Below are 17,887 nucleotides of genomic sequence, written 5' to 3' on the forward strand. Positions count from 1 at the left end.
CATCATGACTTTTGTTTCATCCTTTGGGTACGTGTTGTGAACTGTGTTTTGGGGCTCCCTCTTGTGGTCACTAATGGTAGTGTATGAGTCATGTCTTTCTGCAGGCCTGGACTTCAGCTGTTCCATTAATCTGTGGGTGTTCCCTATATAGTCCTCCTTAGGACTCAGTCTCTTGCCTGGTATCAATGTATTCAGTCCTACTTGGTCTCCTCCTGATTCCTTGCCATCTGTCTCATGCAAGAAAAGCTAAGTCCAGTTTGCATACTTTGGATCATTTGCATTATCAGTGTTTTTTTGTTCAGCTTGCTCAAAATGTGATTTTCTAGCTCGCTGGAAGCTCTAGGGTGCTGATATTCTCCCCTCACACCGTCAGTCGGTGCGAGGGTTCTTGAATACTCAGCGTGGATGTTTTTGCAGGGTTTTCTGCTGACCGCATAGTTCACTTTCTATTTTCTGCCTATCTAGATTAGTGGGCCTCACTTTGCTAAATCTAGTTCATCTCTACGTTTGTGTTTTCCTCTTGCCTCACCGTTATTATTTGTTGGGGGCTTTCTATATCTTTGGGGTTAATTTCTCTGGAGGCAAGTGAGGTCTTATTTTCCCTTTAGGGGTAGTCAGTTCTCCGGCTGGCTTGAGACGTCTAGAATCAACGTAGGCACGTTCACCGGCTACTTCTAGTTGTGTGTCAGGATCAGGTATGCGGTTAGCCCAGTTTCCACCTCCCTAGAGCAGTTCTATGTTTTTTGCGCACTGAGCCAGAATACCAGAGATCCTCTACCACTAGGATCATAACAGGTACGCATGACAAACCACTTTCTGACATCAGATGTACTATTCTGTCCATGTGACCTGATCCAATTTGACCATGGACAGAATAGTACGTCTCAGCCTCCGGGTGTCAGCTGATTATGACAGCTGGCACCCGCCACTTGATGTCAGGGACCGCTCCTGGCACTTTAACCTCTGAAATACTGCGATGGAACACGATTGCAGCATTCTGGAAGCCGGCACAGGGGCTGACAGCCCCTCTGCCTTGGCATCGGAGACTCCGCGGCGTGATGTGGGCTTCTGATCATTGCCATTGTGACCCGATGTCAGCATGATGACATCCTGGTCACCAGAGCTAGGAAACTTTGTGATCATTTGCAGTGCATGATCACCAAGTCTCCCTGTCAGTGTAGCGCTGACAGCTTTTATGGCATGTAGATGCTGCTTCATCTGCATGTCATATAAACGATTAGCCTGCAAAAAATGATTGTCCCACATTGGGACAAAGTAAAAAAGATAGAAAAAGGTTAAAAAAATAATAATTAATTGTAAAAATATTTTCTTAAAAAATCGAAAATAATAATAAAAAATCAATATTTGTTTAAAACTTGTGAAGGGACAAGGTGTAGCGAGTGAGTAGTGTGGGGGGCAGTATACAGAGGAGACAGCATAGGGGAGAAATGTCTGAGGATACAGTATTGAGGGGAGTTTGAAGAGACTTTATGGGAGAAGAAAAGTGTGGAAGGACACAGCAAAGAGAATTGGTAGGATAAGGCACAGTATAGAGAGAAGGCAGCATTGAAGGACTGTGTGAGGGCACAGTATGGATGGAACAGTATGCAGAGGGGTTGGAAGTATGAGTAAAGTTCACATCATAGAGACTGTTCAGAATAAGGGGCACATAGTGTCATGGGACATAGTGAATATGGACTCAGTATGGAAAGTAGAACGGAGTGTAGAGGGCATGTAACATATAAAGGGCAATGTTGAAGTCTTATTTTTTGCAGAAAGCACAGAGAAGGGGAATTATTCAGGGGTACAGCATAGGGCAGATATTTTTACATCATAATGACGCTGTTATTTTTAAGTGCACTGTGTCAGAATGTGCTGCAAAAGACCAGAGAAGATTGAAGTCTGCAGAGATGAGCTGTGGATGTGAAAAGTCATAATCAGAGAAGATGTCATCTATAACGTAACTTAATGTAAAAAGTTTTTTATTTGTGATACTGATAACATCTCATCTGTACTGTGGTTCCTGTATGGTCCACATTCTTATGATGGCTGGTAACAACATCTCCTTATCATTGTCAAGGACATACTATGAATTGTAGTTTCATGCAAAATAATTGTACATGGGGCTGACCTGAAATTACAATTGATCACTGTACATATTATATATGCATTTGCTGATTGTGGTTATGGTGCTGTATTCTGGTATTGACGGTGGTTCTGGTACTGTATTCTATTTCTAATGGTGGTTTTGGTGATGCATTTCTGCACTGATGATCGTTCTGGTGATGTATTCATGTACTGATGATGGTTGCAATGCTGCATTTCTGTACACTTGGAGGTTCTGTTGATGTTTGTTTCAGATCGTGTGCGCATGTAACAATCCATAAATTGTCTTATACATATCTGATACATGGCTATGTTAATAAACTATTGTGCCATCTGACAAGCTAAGGGATCTGTAATTATGTTAGGTGCATTAATTATAAAATTAGCAATGGGGAATGGCAAATCCTAAACAGCGTGTAATATCCTTACTGTCAAGATTTTGCTTTGTTTGCTGTTCACAGCTGTCATCACATGACCACTGATATATGATTTTCACATGCTCATTGAAGTAGTGGGTGTAGTTTTTTACTGAACATTGAGAACAATAGGAAGAGCAGTTCATTGGCACATGACTATAGTTATGTAAAATGGGTATGAGTAGTCACATGACGACTACTCAAACCATTTTACATGTGAATAGAGGGCGCCAAGCTGAATGTTTGCCCCAGGTGCAGAAAAACACACAATCGACTTTGTTTTCCATTTCTACTATTTATTGGTTTAAAATGAACCTGTCATTAGGATAATTCATGTTAAACTAAAGGTATGGGCAGAATGGCACTGTCATACTGATTTAATTTATACCTTCAGTTTAAAAATCTGCAGCGCCAGCAAAAAAACTAAAATGAATGCATGATGATGAATGCAAAAGAGGCAGCAGATGGGCCGTGGCTAAGTTCTCTGAGACAAAGACCCTACCCACAGTTCCACCCACAAGTCCCGCTTCGAAGCATAAAGCACTGAGGAAACCGAAATTTAACATGATGATTTAAAGAAAACCAGGCTGCAGATTTTTATACTAAATTCATGTATTAACTTATTATGGCAGCGCCATTCTGCCCATGCCATTAGTTTAACATTAACACCTATTTTGTGTCAAATACTGCTGTGAATTGTTCTTAGATTTTGTATTTTTTTCCATTGATGTCAATAACAAAAGTAAAAATCTGCTACAAAATTCAGTTGGTGCAAATATTTCTAAACAGATGAGTGTGAAGTAAAACAAAACTACACTATTCTCAAAATTTAGAATAGAAAAAACTATACTTGTCACCCCGATGCTTCCATTTCAACGCTTCAAAATTTCGCTGATTCATATATTTCTCTGTAATAGGGAAGCGTTGAAATGCTTCTCTGTACATACCACAAAAGTATGGTTAAAATTCCATCACTATATTTTCTTTTCTAATTTGGTACAACAACCATTTTTTAATCAGTGTGAGAAAGGGTCTTGGGTAGGACCAAATAACAATTTTCAGTTCTGTAGAGCATGACTTTCAAAGGGTCTGATGGTGAGGTACAAACTCTAATGTAAGAACTAGTGATGAGCGAATATTCTCATTAGTCGAGATTTCTCGAGCATGCTCGGGGGTCCTCCGAGTATTTTTTAGCGCTCGGACATTGTTTTTCTTGCCGCAGCTGGATGATTTACATCTGTTAGCCAGCATAAGTACATGTGGGGGTTGCCTGGTTGCTAGGGAATCCCCACATGTACTTATGCTGGCTAACAGATGTAAATCATTCAGCTGTGGCAAGAAAAACTAAATCTCCGAGCACTAAAAACCACTCGGAAGACCCCCGGGCATGCTCAAGAAATCTCGAGTAACTAGTATATTCACTCATCACTAGTAAGCACATTAGCGTTTTCTGATAAAATATTGATGTACAATAACAATTTTTATTTTTTTTTCTGGTTAGCCAATAAAGGTATCACTCCTAGAATATTTCTGTCATCATTGGGCAGAAAAGTATTCACACTGATAAAATATTAAAACCTTTCCTAGAGCATGAATATCTTATGTGATTTATTTTGCTTGGTTTATTTCTTAAACTAATTATTTAAAAATGTATCTAATAAATAAAATGATTATATTTTTGAAGGGATAAAACTACAACAGCTCTAGATGAGACTACATCATTTACATAATTTTAAATATTTTTTTATATTTTAGCACTGATAGCTCTTTAATTATCTTCCATGATTTATTGATTTAGTCAAGGTGTTGTAGGTAAAAACTGATAGCTAAGGAATCATTACAATTAAAGATGAATGGAACAATCCACTGTGGATCAACCTTGAGTCTTATTCCTAAAAATTTTCAGGTCCACACCAATTCAATTAATGTGCAATGTGCTTCATGGTGCTTCATGAGGTTACATAAAAATGCCCTGTGCCATTCAATGCAGATGACTATGGCAGCCATAGATTGGGCTCATGATATCAGCAGTCATTCTGGCTTCCCCATAATTCCTTGGATATATCACATTACTTGGTCCAATCAATCAGAGGGGTCTATCACAGGGACTATAAAAGATGAGGGTCAGCTAAGCAGCATCATTTTAGAATTTTACAATGCAGTTGTTATAGCGTTTGTGCAGGTGTTGCAGCATTTTAAAGTCCGGGGTCACACTAGCCATGAATAGTAAAGAGTGATATGTGATAAAACATCGCATAGCACTCGGACTAGTATTCATCTCCGTTTTTTTATCTCAGCCGTTAACAACAGGCAAGGGAAATAGCAGCATGCTGCGATTGTCACCAACACTTGGCCGAGTCTCCGCTCACTCGCACCTCGACAATGCACATCATCTGAGTGCTGTGCGATATACACTGACCCAATCAATGGAGGAGATGGAGAAATTCATTTCTCCACCTCCTCCGCAGCTGTGCTCTGATCCGCTCTGTGCAAGAGCCTCAGAGCACAGACACATGACACTTAGCTCTCGCTCGCAGCAGGGCAGGAGCCAAGGGTCATTAGCATATCGTATCCGATGGCCATACGCTCATCTGACCCAGGCCAAAGTTAGATTACGGGATCACCAGTGAGGCCAAATTGTGGGCTTTAGCCTTTTCAATCACAATTGCTAGAAGAAAATAAATGCATACCAGTTGTGTGCAAAACAATTCTTTTTATTACCCTGTGAGCAGGTTTCTTATACCACTCATAGACAAATTTAGTTTTCACTGGAAATTCCCATTAGCTATCCCTTCTCACAAACAGGTTTTAAGATGTATAAGCTATTATGTCTTTCCCAGTGTACTACTCATAACTAGTGATGAGGAGACTCATGGATGTTTGGATTCTGGTACATGACCCATATTTTATTCCACTTTATTCTACTTTTTATTTCAGTTTCACTCATTTCTACTCTTAACACACAGTGTCTCAAAGCATGTATAGGAAAATATTAAAACCTTAAAAAAATTGAACATAGTATGAGACTTTGAGAATGCTCAAAAATCTAGAATAAGGAAGAAAATATTATCCATGCTATATCAAAGGTATAGTAGGTCAGAGTGCAGAAGTCATTCAAAATAGGGAAAGAACAAGCCATAAATCTAATTGTTCATTACAATAGTGTAAAAGCACTTTGAAAATGGCAGTAGTAATCTCAATCTGAGAATAATTTTCTAAATATTTAAATGATATGGAGGTTCGGTACTTATATAGTCTCTATGATTGTAAATTGATTGTTCTGTGAAATGCTGTAGTAACAGCACCTTAAAGGAGTGGTCCAGCTCCTAAAAAGTAATTTCTAAATGTATTTATTTTCACCTTCACCACCTTTGTGTATAGCTTTATCATTAAATATCCTATGCTTACACAGTGTCTATCCTAATGGATCCAGGACATTTTCGGAGAGTAGTGCTGCAAAAACCTATGATGGGGTGCCCTCAAACTTTAAGTTTGTTGATTGGCTGTGCTTAAGTCTTTCAACTAGATTTAATAGGCTGCTGAAACCAAAGAATAACTTGGGTGAGAATGATATTTTTTTTCCCCACAATAATAGGCTCTGCAGTTTTGACATGTGCGGCAAATCAAATTTTGGGAAAAAATTCGGCATAGCTGGTAAATTCGAATTTCAAAAGATTTGTTCATCTCTGTAGTTAAGACAAATAAAAAAAATAGGTATGCTGAATCTTGAACATGGGCAGTGCTTTTATTGATAAAGGTATTATTTATCATATCACACAAACAACTTGTCAAATATTAAAAATGACTGCAACTGACCTGATATATTTTTCAAAAAATTGTTTTGATATTTATTCGATTGTGCCAACAGTTGACAGGAAATTGTCTCAATTGGCTTTCTTGACCATCTTCTTAAAATCTCTAGTGTACATTCTGCAGCCAGCAAAAATCTCAGTCACATGTTATATAATTTTAACAGAGAAAGCCTAGATTGATAGGCTACAGACTCCAATATAGTTAAAGGGGTCCGTTAGGCTCCATTTGTGTCCATCTTGCAATGAGTCCATGTCCTTCATAAGTTTAAAGGTTATGTCTTGCCGGCTCACTGCTTCCATTGTAAATGTTCCCCGTTGGCTCAAGTTCACAGTGCCATGAACATGGAATTTTTATAAGAGATGGAATGCAGCACTCAGATCCCAGACTATAAAACTTGTGTTTATTTCAGGAACCTAAATAAAGTAAAACAGTAATCTTCAGTATTAAAATCAAACGTTTTTTGACCTTACAATCTTAATCATTGCAATATATCAAGTTAAAAAAAGACATTTATACACACTACGCACCTCTCATTGGGTTAAAAAAATAGTTAATGCAAATTGCACACAAGTTAAAAACATTACTGAAAAGCAGCCAAAACTTATAAAAGCAGAAGAACCTGTAATACTCACATGTAGGTAAGTGCCAAAAAATCGAGGGCCCAACATATTTGATAAATTAAAGGTAAAGTGGACAGCCCTTTTAACTAACACAATAGGGCTCTGAAATTTTTCAAGTGATGGAGCAGAGAATCACTTTACATTACACAAGAAATACATTTCTCTGAGTCCATATGATAACGTTACCTTCTATTATTCCATTCTACATTTTTCCATGTACAATTTATACAATATTCATGCTTCTTTTGATAAAAGTGTATCATTTCCTTTTCTGCAATTTCTGTGTATATCTGTGCCATGTGCTGTGAAATTGCCTTTTTTGTTTTGTTTGAAATTGGAACATTGATGATCAGCCCACTGTCACTCTCCTTTACCCCTTAATAGTATTAGTTGCTGTCACAGGACCATTTAATATATTTATGTAGTATGATTTTGTGTGGCAGCTTGGAAATGACTGATGTAAAACTTTGGTTATCTGCAAACAGAGCAGAGTTTTGGAGGTCTGAATGCCTGGCAGTCGTTGCTAATGTAATAAGACACACCATAGTAATGAATCTTTTCTAAACAAAGATATTCTGGTAATCTGGAAAAGTCTGTTTCATATTTTCATATTTGTGATGCTAGTCACTTCTCATGGCCAAGCCGTGAGTCAGAGTGGACAAGGAGTCCAAGGTCAGAAGCCAGGAGGGTACGTCATAAATAGTGTTGAGCATTCCGATACCGCAAGTATCGGGTATCGGCCGATACTTGCGGGTATCGGAATTCCGATACCGAGATCCGATACTTTTGTGATATCGGGAATCGGTATCGGGATTAATATCAATGTGTAAAATAAAGAATTAAAATAAAAAATATTGCTATACTCACCTCTCCGACGCAGCCTGCACCTTACCGAGGGAACCGGGAGCCTTCTTTGCTTAAAATGCGCGCGTTTACTGCCTTCCGTGACGTCACGGCTTGTGACTGACCGCGTGCCGCCCATGTGACGGCGACGCGACCAATCACAAGAAGCCGTGACGTAATTTCAGGTCCTGAATGCCTAATTCTAGGCATTCAGGATTTGAAAATTACGTCACGGCTTGTGATTGGTCGCGTGCCGCCCATGTGACCGCGACGCGACCAATCACAAGCCGTGATGTAATTTTCAAATCCCAAATGCCTAGAATTAGGCATTCAGGACCTGAAATTACATCACGGCTTGTTGTGATTGGTCGCGTCGCCGTCACAAGGGCGGCACGCGACCAATCACAAGCCGTGACGTCACGGAAGGCAGTAAACGTGCGCATTTTAAGCAAAGAAGGCTCCCGGTTCCCTCGGTAAGGTCCAGGCTGCGTCGGAGAGGTGAGTATAGCAATATTTTTTATTTTAATTCATTATTTTACACAGTAATATGGATCCCAGGGCCTGAAGGAGAGTTTCCTCTCCTTCAGACCCTGGGAACCATCAGGGATACCGTCCGATACTTGAGTCCCATTGACTTGTATTGGTATCGGGTATCGGTATCGGATTAGATCCGATACTTTGCCGGTATCGGCCGATACTTTCCGATACCGATACTTTCAAGTATCGGACGGTATCGCTCAACACTAGTCATAAACAGAAGGGAGAGACAAAAGCGTAGTCAGGTAACGTTCCGAGGTCAGAGAATATCGGATCAGAGCTGAAGAGGTTAAACAGGTGATGGTCAGAAGGAAGTCCAAGGTCAGGTAACAGATCAAGCATACAGAACTCAAGGCACAGGAAAGCATAAACCTCACAAGCGGAATGTACCTCTGGCAGAGTTCTGGGAGAAGCTGCTTAGTATAGTAGTCATGGCAATCACCCGGGATAGTGAACACTTGGAGACCGTCAACGCCTGCCAGTCACAGATTGGATAGTCGAGCTGTCAATCAAAGTACTGACAGCTTCAGCACACCACTGTACCGTATTGGATGGCCGACCTGTCAGTAACTGCATCCCAGTCACCCTGAGCATTGGAACCATGACAATTTTTATGCCTAAAACAGCAATAATGTTATTCTTCTTCTTCTTCTTCTTCTTCTTATTATTATTATTATTATTATTATTATTATTAATAAAAATCATCATCATTATATAATTTTATTAAAAATGTGTTAAGAATGAGCTTTATTTCTCTCTATTTTTCAGTTAGTTTATCAATTGTCTGACCTTGTATAACTTTGAAGTAAAAAAGTCCATTTATGGGTTTCATATACTCTTTGTAAGTTGCTATATCCATTATCCTAGTTCACCTTGATGAACATCTGCCCTTCGTTCAGTTAATATCATTTTTAGTCCTATTTACAGATTGATCTGAGGACACATCCAGAGTAGTCTTTTTTCAGCTATTCTATTGTGAATCTGGGAGCAATAAATGATGACCGTTCTGACAAATAAACTTATTCAGTCCTATGGGATCAGTTTGCATCTCAAGAAATACTGCTAAAAAAATAGAGAGGACAATTACTAAATTACTAAAAAAATCTTTAGTCTTAAAATCATTTTGTAGTCAATTTATCCTTAGTTCCTCAAGATGTAAAATAAACTATCAATAAATCTATAATTAGGGTATAAATTTTTATTGAACGGAACCCATAACTGTAAGGAATAGCCACAATGGTATCTGTAATCCCCAAACTGGTACCAGCATATCTCTACCATCAGATGTAATAACATGAGTAAAGAACCTAAAGTGCTATCATAACTTCACAATTTCCTAGACAACTGACCTAACAAATATAAAAATTTGACCTAAGACTACTTTCACACTAGCGTTAACTGCAATACGTCGCAAATGCGTCGTTTTGCCGAAAATACGCATCCAGCAAAAGTTCTTGCTGGATACGTTTTTTCGTCATAGACTAACATTAGCGACGCATTTGCGACGCATTGCAAAACGTCGCGTCCGTTTTGCGACGCTTGGGCGTGTGGTAGCGGACCGTCGGGAGAAAAAAACGTTACATGTAACGTTTTTTGCTCCCGACGGTCCGCTTTTTCCGACCGCGCATGCGCGGCCGGAACTCCACCCCCACCTCCCCGCACTTCCCCGCACCTCACAATGGGGCAGCGGATGCGTGGGAAAAATGCATCCGCTGCCCCCATTGTGCGGCGGAGACCACGCTAGCGTCAGGAACCTCGGCCCGATGCACAGCGACGGGTTGTTCCCGACGCTAGTGTGAAAGTAGCCTAAGTTACCCCTTTCTATCGCAGAAATCAATAAATGTATCACTTTACCTGTGACTCTGCAGTCAGAGACTGCCTAAACTATCTGGTGTGGCCTACATCAGGGGAGAAACTGATCTTTTTTCTTCCCTGCCAGCATTCAGTATTCAGTCATAGGGGCAAGAGCAGTGCTGGTTCAGTTACTGCTGAGTATACAGAGTGTCCGCTGTAACTGCACCCCAGGCCCTGACTGACAGCCAGCGGCAATGTAGGGCCAGTGTCAGAAAAATTCTTTGAAAAGTGTAGATTTAAAAACGTGTGGGTGGTTTTTACTATTTCGGCACCTGAGTGGCACTGACAGGTCACCCACAATCTTTTAACCCCTCAATAACCAGAGGTAATTCAGCTTTTGCTTTTTCATTTTTAGCTCCCCTTCTTCCCAGAGCCATAACTTTTTTATTTTTCAGTCAATATAGCCATGTGAGGGCTTGATTTTTAAAGGGACAATTTGTACTTCTAAACCACATCATTGGTTTTAAGATATCATGTATTGGAAAAGTGTGGTGAAATTGCAAATAAGTGCAATTCCACAGTGGTTATTTTAGTTCTTTTTTTTTTACCATATTCACTAAATGCTGAAACTCACCTGACATTATGATTCTCCAGGTAATTGCAAGTTCACAGACATCAAACATGTCTAGGTTCTTTTTTATTTAAGAGGTGGGAAAAAACTCCAAAGTTTGTTAAAAAAAAAATTGCTCCATGTTCTGATACCCATAGCATTTCCGTTTCTCCTGATTTAGAGTAGGGTGAGGGCATATTTTTTGTGTGCCGAGCTGATGTTTTATTAATACCATTTTGGTGCAGATACGACCTTTTGATCACCCTTTATTGCATTTTAATGCAATGTTGCAACGACCAAAAAAAGTGACTTTTTTTCTCATTACGCTGTTTTGCGATTTGGTTAATTCTTTTTTATATTTATAGATCAGGTGATTCTGAACACAGCGATACTAAATATGTGCATATCTGATTTTTTTGTTGTTATATATTGAATGGGATGAGAGGGAGGTGATTTGAACTTTTATATTATTTTAATTTTTTTATATTTTTAAAATCACTTTTTTTTTTACTTTTTGCATGCTTCAGTAGCTTCCATGGGAGACTAGAAACTGCTGTACTTTGATCGCCTCTGCTGCTCGCAGGCAATGATCAGAACCCGCTTCCAGTAAGCGTGAGTTAAATGCCACAGTCAGAGATTGACAGTGGCATTTAACTAATTAACAGCTGTGGGTGGATCGCGATTCGACTCACGGATGTTGTGGGCACATGTCAGCTGACATGTTCCTGGAAAGGCGCGGGCTCAGTGTCGAAGCCCATATCAAACAGGGGGAGTCCGATGTGGGTGTACTATTACACCCAAAGTCGGAAAGGGGTTATAGCCAAAAATGCGCTAAAAAAGTCAAACAGCACACCTTTGCCTCTGAACCCTGCCGTATACCCAAAGAGTAGCCACATATGGTGTATCAGCATACTCAGAAGACTTTGTTTTACAACTTGTCAAGGATTGCAATATCGCTATCTTATTCCCAGAGAATAGTAAGCTACATAAAAATGTTGCACTTGTCATTTATGTGCATAAAATGCTTTTCAAAATTCAATTATAGGTTAAATGTGCTAAAGAGTTTCTTTATGCCAGAAGCTAAATTAATAAGTATAGTTAAAATATCATTATTATCCTCTATGATAGATGCATAGAATTCTGCAAAAAAAAAAATCTATGCCTACATGTGGATAGATGCGAATTAGGACTTTCCAAATCTGTTAGAAAATAGAGATGTTTCACTGAATGAGGATTAGCTGAGTGGGGAATAACTTGTCACACCTCAATCTTTGGTGCTTTTGGTGTCTCCAGTGCTTTGTCTGGCTGCATTGATTTGACACACCAGCGTCCTCCTTCCTCAGGAATTATTTCTTTTTTTGCAGGATTCTATGCATTTTTCAGACAGGATAATTATTAGATTTTAACTATATTTATTAATTTAGCTTCGGGCATAAAGAGATTCTTTAGCGGATTTGAGGGGGGGTTTCTGACATCTAGACCCCTTAAGTTTACTTCATTACTGAATAGGTCTGCAAAAAATAGATTTTATAAATATTGTTTAAAATATGAAAATTCCTTCTAACCTTTTAACTCTTCCAATATCCTAACAAAACAAAAGTACTTTAAAAAAATGATGGTTATTTAAAGTAGACATATGGGAATTGTTATTTCTGAACTATTTTGTGTGGTATGACTGATAAAAGTGCATAAAAGTTCAAAATTTAAAAATTACTAATTTTACTAAATTTTCTCCAAGTTGCCTATATTTTCATAAATAAATGCAAATTGTAGCAACATAATTATAGCACTATCATACAATACAGTACAATGTGTCATGAAAATAGATTCTAAGAATTACTGGGATATTACTGGGATATGTAAAAGTATTCCAAAATTGTTACCATTTAAAGTGACATGTCAGATTTGCAAAATAGGGCTATGTCAGGAAAGTGCAAACAGGCTTCGACAGTAAGGGGTTATGTGAGGAGAACTGGGATTAGCAGGAACAGGAATTATATTGCAAGCAGTGGTCACAAGATAATATGGCAACCTACTCAATTACTCAATTAACTCCTTCCCGAATAATGTATAAGTGAGATTTTCTATCCATTCATGTGCGCATTATCAGCACAAAAATTGCTTACGTGGAATTGATCTGTAAGCAGTAGAGATGACCTGATTATAATAAAATGCAAATTTGCCTGTTCGTGCAGATTTTCCTGGGCAATTTGGTTCACAAAGATATTATTCTTCATGATTTTAATGCCCTTTACTATGCTTTGGGGTCAATCCTGGTCCCAAATCATAAAAACTGAAGGAATCAAAAATAAAAATAATTCTTATACTCACCTCCCTGCTCACATCCCTTCACATCTTTTGATCCCCACTGCTCTTGCTTAAATCCCTCTCAGTGTGAGCCTCTCACACTGAGCTGGGACTTCCTCATTTGATGAGGCCAAATAAAGTTCTTTAAAATCGCATGAAAGGTTACAACATCAAAACATCACAATATGTGTCATGACCTCGAGCACACACGGGCAGAATGTTCCTGGACCTCAACAGAGCCAGCGTCAGAAGTCACTACTTGTACCAAATAGATGACAGTGAGAACCAATGCGGCCAGAGAGATAGTTGGTAAGGTGAGTTACAGTATTTTTTATTTATTTATAATTTTTTGATGGTCCTTTGCAGTCCAAGAAAATGGCAGTCATTTCTCTATCTCAGCATGGAAGAAAATTTGCAAAAAAAATCCCCATTTTGGCAATTCAAGACTTTTGTAAAATTCAATTGCATTCATTTTTTTTCACTGGATCTCTAATAAATAGTCATTTCATTATGAAGATTTAGCAAAAATAAGTCTAGGAAAATGTTTGCCTCAATGCTACTTGATCTCAAATATTCTAGCCTAAGATCCGTCAGAATCATTTTTGCATATGACATAGAAAGCCCTCTAAATGCTTTACTTTTATAAGTTTTCTACTTTAAATGTCATAATTATATGAAGAGTCCATTACCTCCTATGGTAAAAAATATTAGAGATGAGTGAGCTTCCCTGAACTTTTCCAAAAATTCCATTCTTGGCAAATCAAAAGTACTCCAATTGTCCTTAGAAGACATGTACAACAATCTGAGGACTCTTAGGGTACCGTCACACAGTACCATTTACATCGCTACGACGGCACGATTCGTGACGTCGTAGCATTGTATGATTATCGCTCCAGCGTCGTAGACTGCGGTCACATGTTGCAATCACGGCGCTGGAGCGATGCCGAAGTCCCCGGGTAACCAGGGTAAACATCGGGTTACTAAGCGCAGGGCCGCGCTTAGTAACCCGATGTTTACCCTGGTTACCAGCGTAAACGTAAAAAAAAACAAACAGTACATACTTACATTCCGGTGTCTGTGCCCCGGCGTTCTGCTTCTCTCCACTGTGTAAGCGCCATAGCCGGAAAGCACAGCGGTGACGTCACCGCGTCACCGCTGTGCTCGCTTTCCGGCTTGCCGGCGCTCACAGTGCAGAGAAGCTGAGACGCCGGAGGACAGACACCGGAATGTGAGTATGTACTGTTTGTTTTTTTATGTTTACGCTGGTAACCACGGTAAACATCGGGTTACTAAGCGCGGCCCTGCGCTTAGTTACCCGATGTTTACCCTGGTTACAAGCGAACACATCGCTGGATCGCTGTCACACACAACGATCCAGCGATGTCAGCGGGTGATCAAGCGACGAAAGAAAGTTCCATACAATCTGCTACGACGCACGATTCTCAGCAGGGTCCCTGATCGCTGCTGCGTGTCAGACACTGCGATATCGTATGGATATCGCTAGAACGTCACGAATCGTACCGTCGTAGCGATCAAAATGGCACTGTGTGACGGTACCCTTAGGATTGTATCCAACTAATGTAGAGCTTGTGTAGTGTTAAAGTGACATGAACATATATGACTAAAGGTAAACGGATGGTAACTTCTCTTCACCACTTTGTTGTCACACATGATCTACAATGTTTATTCAGTGTTTTATTGTGTTTGATTTGCTTCATCTTTACAGAATATGCATTTTTCAGGTGGTAGGAGCTAGCCACTAACATGGTTGTAATAGGTGATGGTTGGTGGAGTTTATGCCCCGAGTGATGAGTGCTGGGATGGATGTCAACAAGTTCTTCTTCTTTACCAAGGATATTGAGATACAAGAATAAGGTGATAAACTGAATCTTTCCTTGAGTGAGGGAAATCCTACCTACAGATGTGGTTCCTATCCACCATGCATTGGCAGCCATTAGTGGATGTTACCCAGCATCTGTTAGCCTGAGATAACATTGACAGAGCTGACTTGAATATTAAAAGGTTTTATACAAGTTGATGTCTCTAAGACTTGTAGCTCGAAGTCTCATATTTTTTAAAGGTATTGTAGAAAACTTAGTATGCCATTGACTTGTGTTGCTTTTCTGTCTTTTATATTTTAATTCATTTTTTATTCAGAAATGTGAAAATTTCTTAGAAAAGCAACTCCGTTTTGTTGATCTGTGTTTCTAAGCTTGATATATAAGGTACAGAGCATAGCACAGTCTGCACCGATCACTGATAAATCCAGCAACACAGTGCAGTATTCAGAGCTTTTAATTCTGAGTGATATTACAAGCATTGTTGTGTGTTTTGAATATGGATGAGTAACCAAAGGGCTGCTGATATAAAGAACGTAATACAAAATATGAACAAAGTATGCAATAACAGTCGTTATGTTCAAATATCTTTCGTTTAGCAATCCAAACGGGGCTCAGTCTCAGGAAAACAGATGGCCAGCTTTCACACTCGATGAACAACATTACCTTATGTTAGACACAGAAGACTTAAAGACAGATCGGAAAATGCGTGCCAAGCAGTGCAGATTCTGGAACAAATTCTATCCCCAAATCCTTCAGATAACAGGTAAATATAAAGTAAAAAGTTAAAGACAACTTCATAAACTTCATGCACAGTTCGATACGACACTATTGTTATCTTATTTGCAATAAAGAGATCCTATGATTCCAACTATTGTAATGTTTGATAACCGAATAAAGATCCAAAAGTATTTAGTGATAATAATCACAATAGTTCTTCTGCATTAAAAATGTTTTTTATAAAGAAGATTAATTACTATAAGGCTCCAGAGAGGTAATGGTCACTACATAGACCACATAACTTATAGAGTCTTTTATTCATAGTAGTTGGGTATTTATGGTCCTTTGCATACTGAAAAGTAATTAACCCCTTTCTGACCTCGGACAGGATAGTACGTCCGAGGTCAGAACCCCCACTTTGATGCAGGCTCCGGCGGTGAGCCCGCATCAAAGCTGCGACATGTCAGCTGCTTTGAACAGCTGACATGTGCCCACAATAGCGACGGGTGGAATCGCGATCCACCTGCCGCTATTAACTAGTTAAATGCAGCGCTCATACGCTGACAGGGGCATTTAACCTGTGCTTCCGGCCATCGGGCTGGATATGAGCGCATTGCCGACCCCCGTCACATGATCGGGGGTCAGCGATGCGTCTGCATAGTAACCATAGAGGTCCTTGAGACCTCAGTGGTTGCTGATGCCGGATTGCTATGAGCGCCACCCTGTGGTCGGTGCTCATAGCAATGCAGGAATTCAGCTACATAGGAGCGATCTGATGATAGCTCCCATGTAGCTGAGCCGATCGAGTTGTGCCAGCTTCTAGCCTCCCATGGAGGCTATTGAAGAATGGCAAAAGTTAAAAAAAAGTTTAAAAAATGTGAAAAAATATAAAAGTTTAATTCACCCCCGTTTCGCCCCATTCGAAATAAAACAATAAAAAAATCAAACCTACACATATTTAGTATCACCGTGTTCATAATAGCCCAATCTATCAATACAAAAAAGGATTAACCTGATCGCTAAATGGCGTAGCGAGAAAAAAAAATTGAAACGCCAGAATTACATTTTTTTGGTCACCACGACATTGCATTGAAATGCATTAATGGGCGATCAAAAGAATGTATCTGCACCAAAGTGGTATCAATAAAAACGTCAGCTCGGCACACAAAATATAAGCCCTCAACCGACCCCAGATTTTTTAGCAAAGTTTGGAATTTTTTTCACAACTTAGATAAATAAGAACCTAGACATGTTTGGTGTCATTGAACTCATAATCACCTGGAGAATCATAATGACAGGTCAGTTTTAGCATTTAGTGAACCTAGTAAAAAAGCCAAACAAAAAACAAGTGTGGAATTGCAGTTTTTTTGCAATTTCACAGCACTTGGAATTCTTTTCCCGTTTTCTAGTACATGACATGGTAAAACCAATGATGTCGTTCAAAAGTATAACTCATTTCGCAAAAAATAAGCTCTCACATGGCCATATTGATGTAAAAATAAAAAAGTTATGGCTCTGGGAAGGAGGGGAGCGAAAAACGAACACGGAAAAACGGAAAATCCCAGGTTCATGAAGGGGTTAATTAGATGAGTGAATTTTATGAATCCATTTTTGTCAGATTTACTGTATTTGGCTGAAAGATAAGTTGTTATTGAAACGTGTAGGGGACAATGCATGTCATTAAAGTCAATGACGTCCACCACCACGTAATTGACCATGTGGTCGTCACATAGCAGTAGAAAAACCAAAGATCCGCACCAGAAGAACCAAAGACAAGTTCAGAGTTATGGAGAGCTACATCAGAATTTGCATAAGGAGTCTGGTGTGTGCTTAAGACTGGTGAGTAAAAAATTAAAACAAGATAGAATGGGACCCACATCTATATGATCGTTTTGCTGATTGGTGCAGGCTCCACCTCTTAAATTCAAAATGCCGTTTAGTTCTTAGGGTAGAAAAGCCACCCTCAAAGCTGTCTAGCAAAAGTTTAATGTCCTTTGAAAAACATGATACAGGAAAGATATATATATATATATATATATATATATATATATATATATATCAAAAATATTTAGAACTGAGAGTCCTGTCTTATCCATGGTTTTTTTTTATGGGCTATGTTGTGCATAAATATGTGATTCTTCAGAATTTGTATTAGTCTGTGCCTGATGAAGAGACCTGTGTAGTCTCAAAAGCTTGCAATTTGTTACCATCTTTTCAGTTCACCATTAAAGGGCCACTGTCACCCCCCCAGCCGTTATAAACTAAAAGAGCCACCTTGTGCAG

General features: G+C 39.2%; 1 protein-coding gene across 1 annotated transcript in view; it reads left to right on the forward strand.

The window, feature by feature from the left end:
* BCHE (butyrylcholinesterase) overlaps nucleotides 1-17,887 on the forward strand; it is a 76,497-nt gene that overhangs the window by 37,658 nt on the left and 20,952 nt on the right. Inside the window, exon 3 of the mRNA XM_077290627.1 lies at nucleotides 15,484-15,650. Coding sequence (XP_077146742.1) covers nucleotides 15,484-15,650 — 167 coding nt within the window. The remainder of the gene's footprint in view (nucleotides 1-15,483; nucleotides 15,651-17,887) is intronic.

Source organism: Ranitomeya variabilis, chromosome 2 (genome assembly GCF_051348905.1).
Source record: "Ranitomeya variabilis isolate aRanVar5 chromosome 2, aRanVar5.hap1, whole genome shotgun sequence".
NCBI lineage: Eukaryota > Metazoa > Chordata > Amphibia > Anura > Dendrobatidae > Ranitomeya > Ranitomeya variabilis.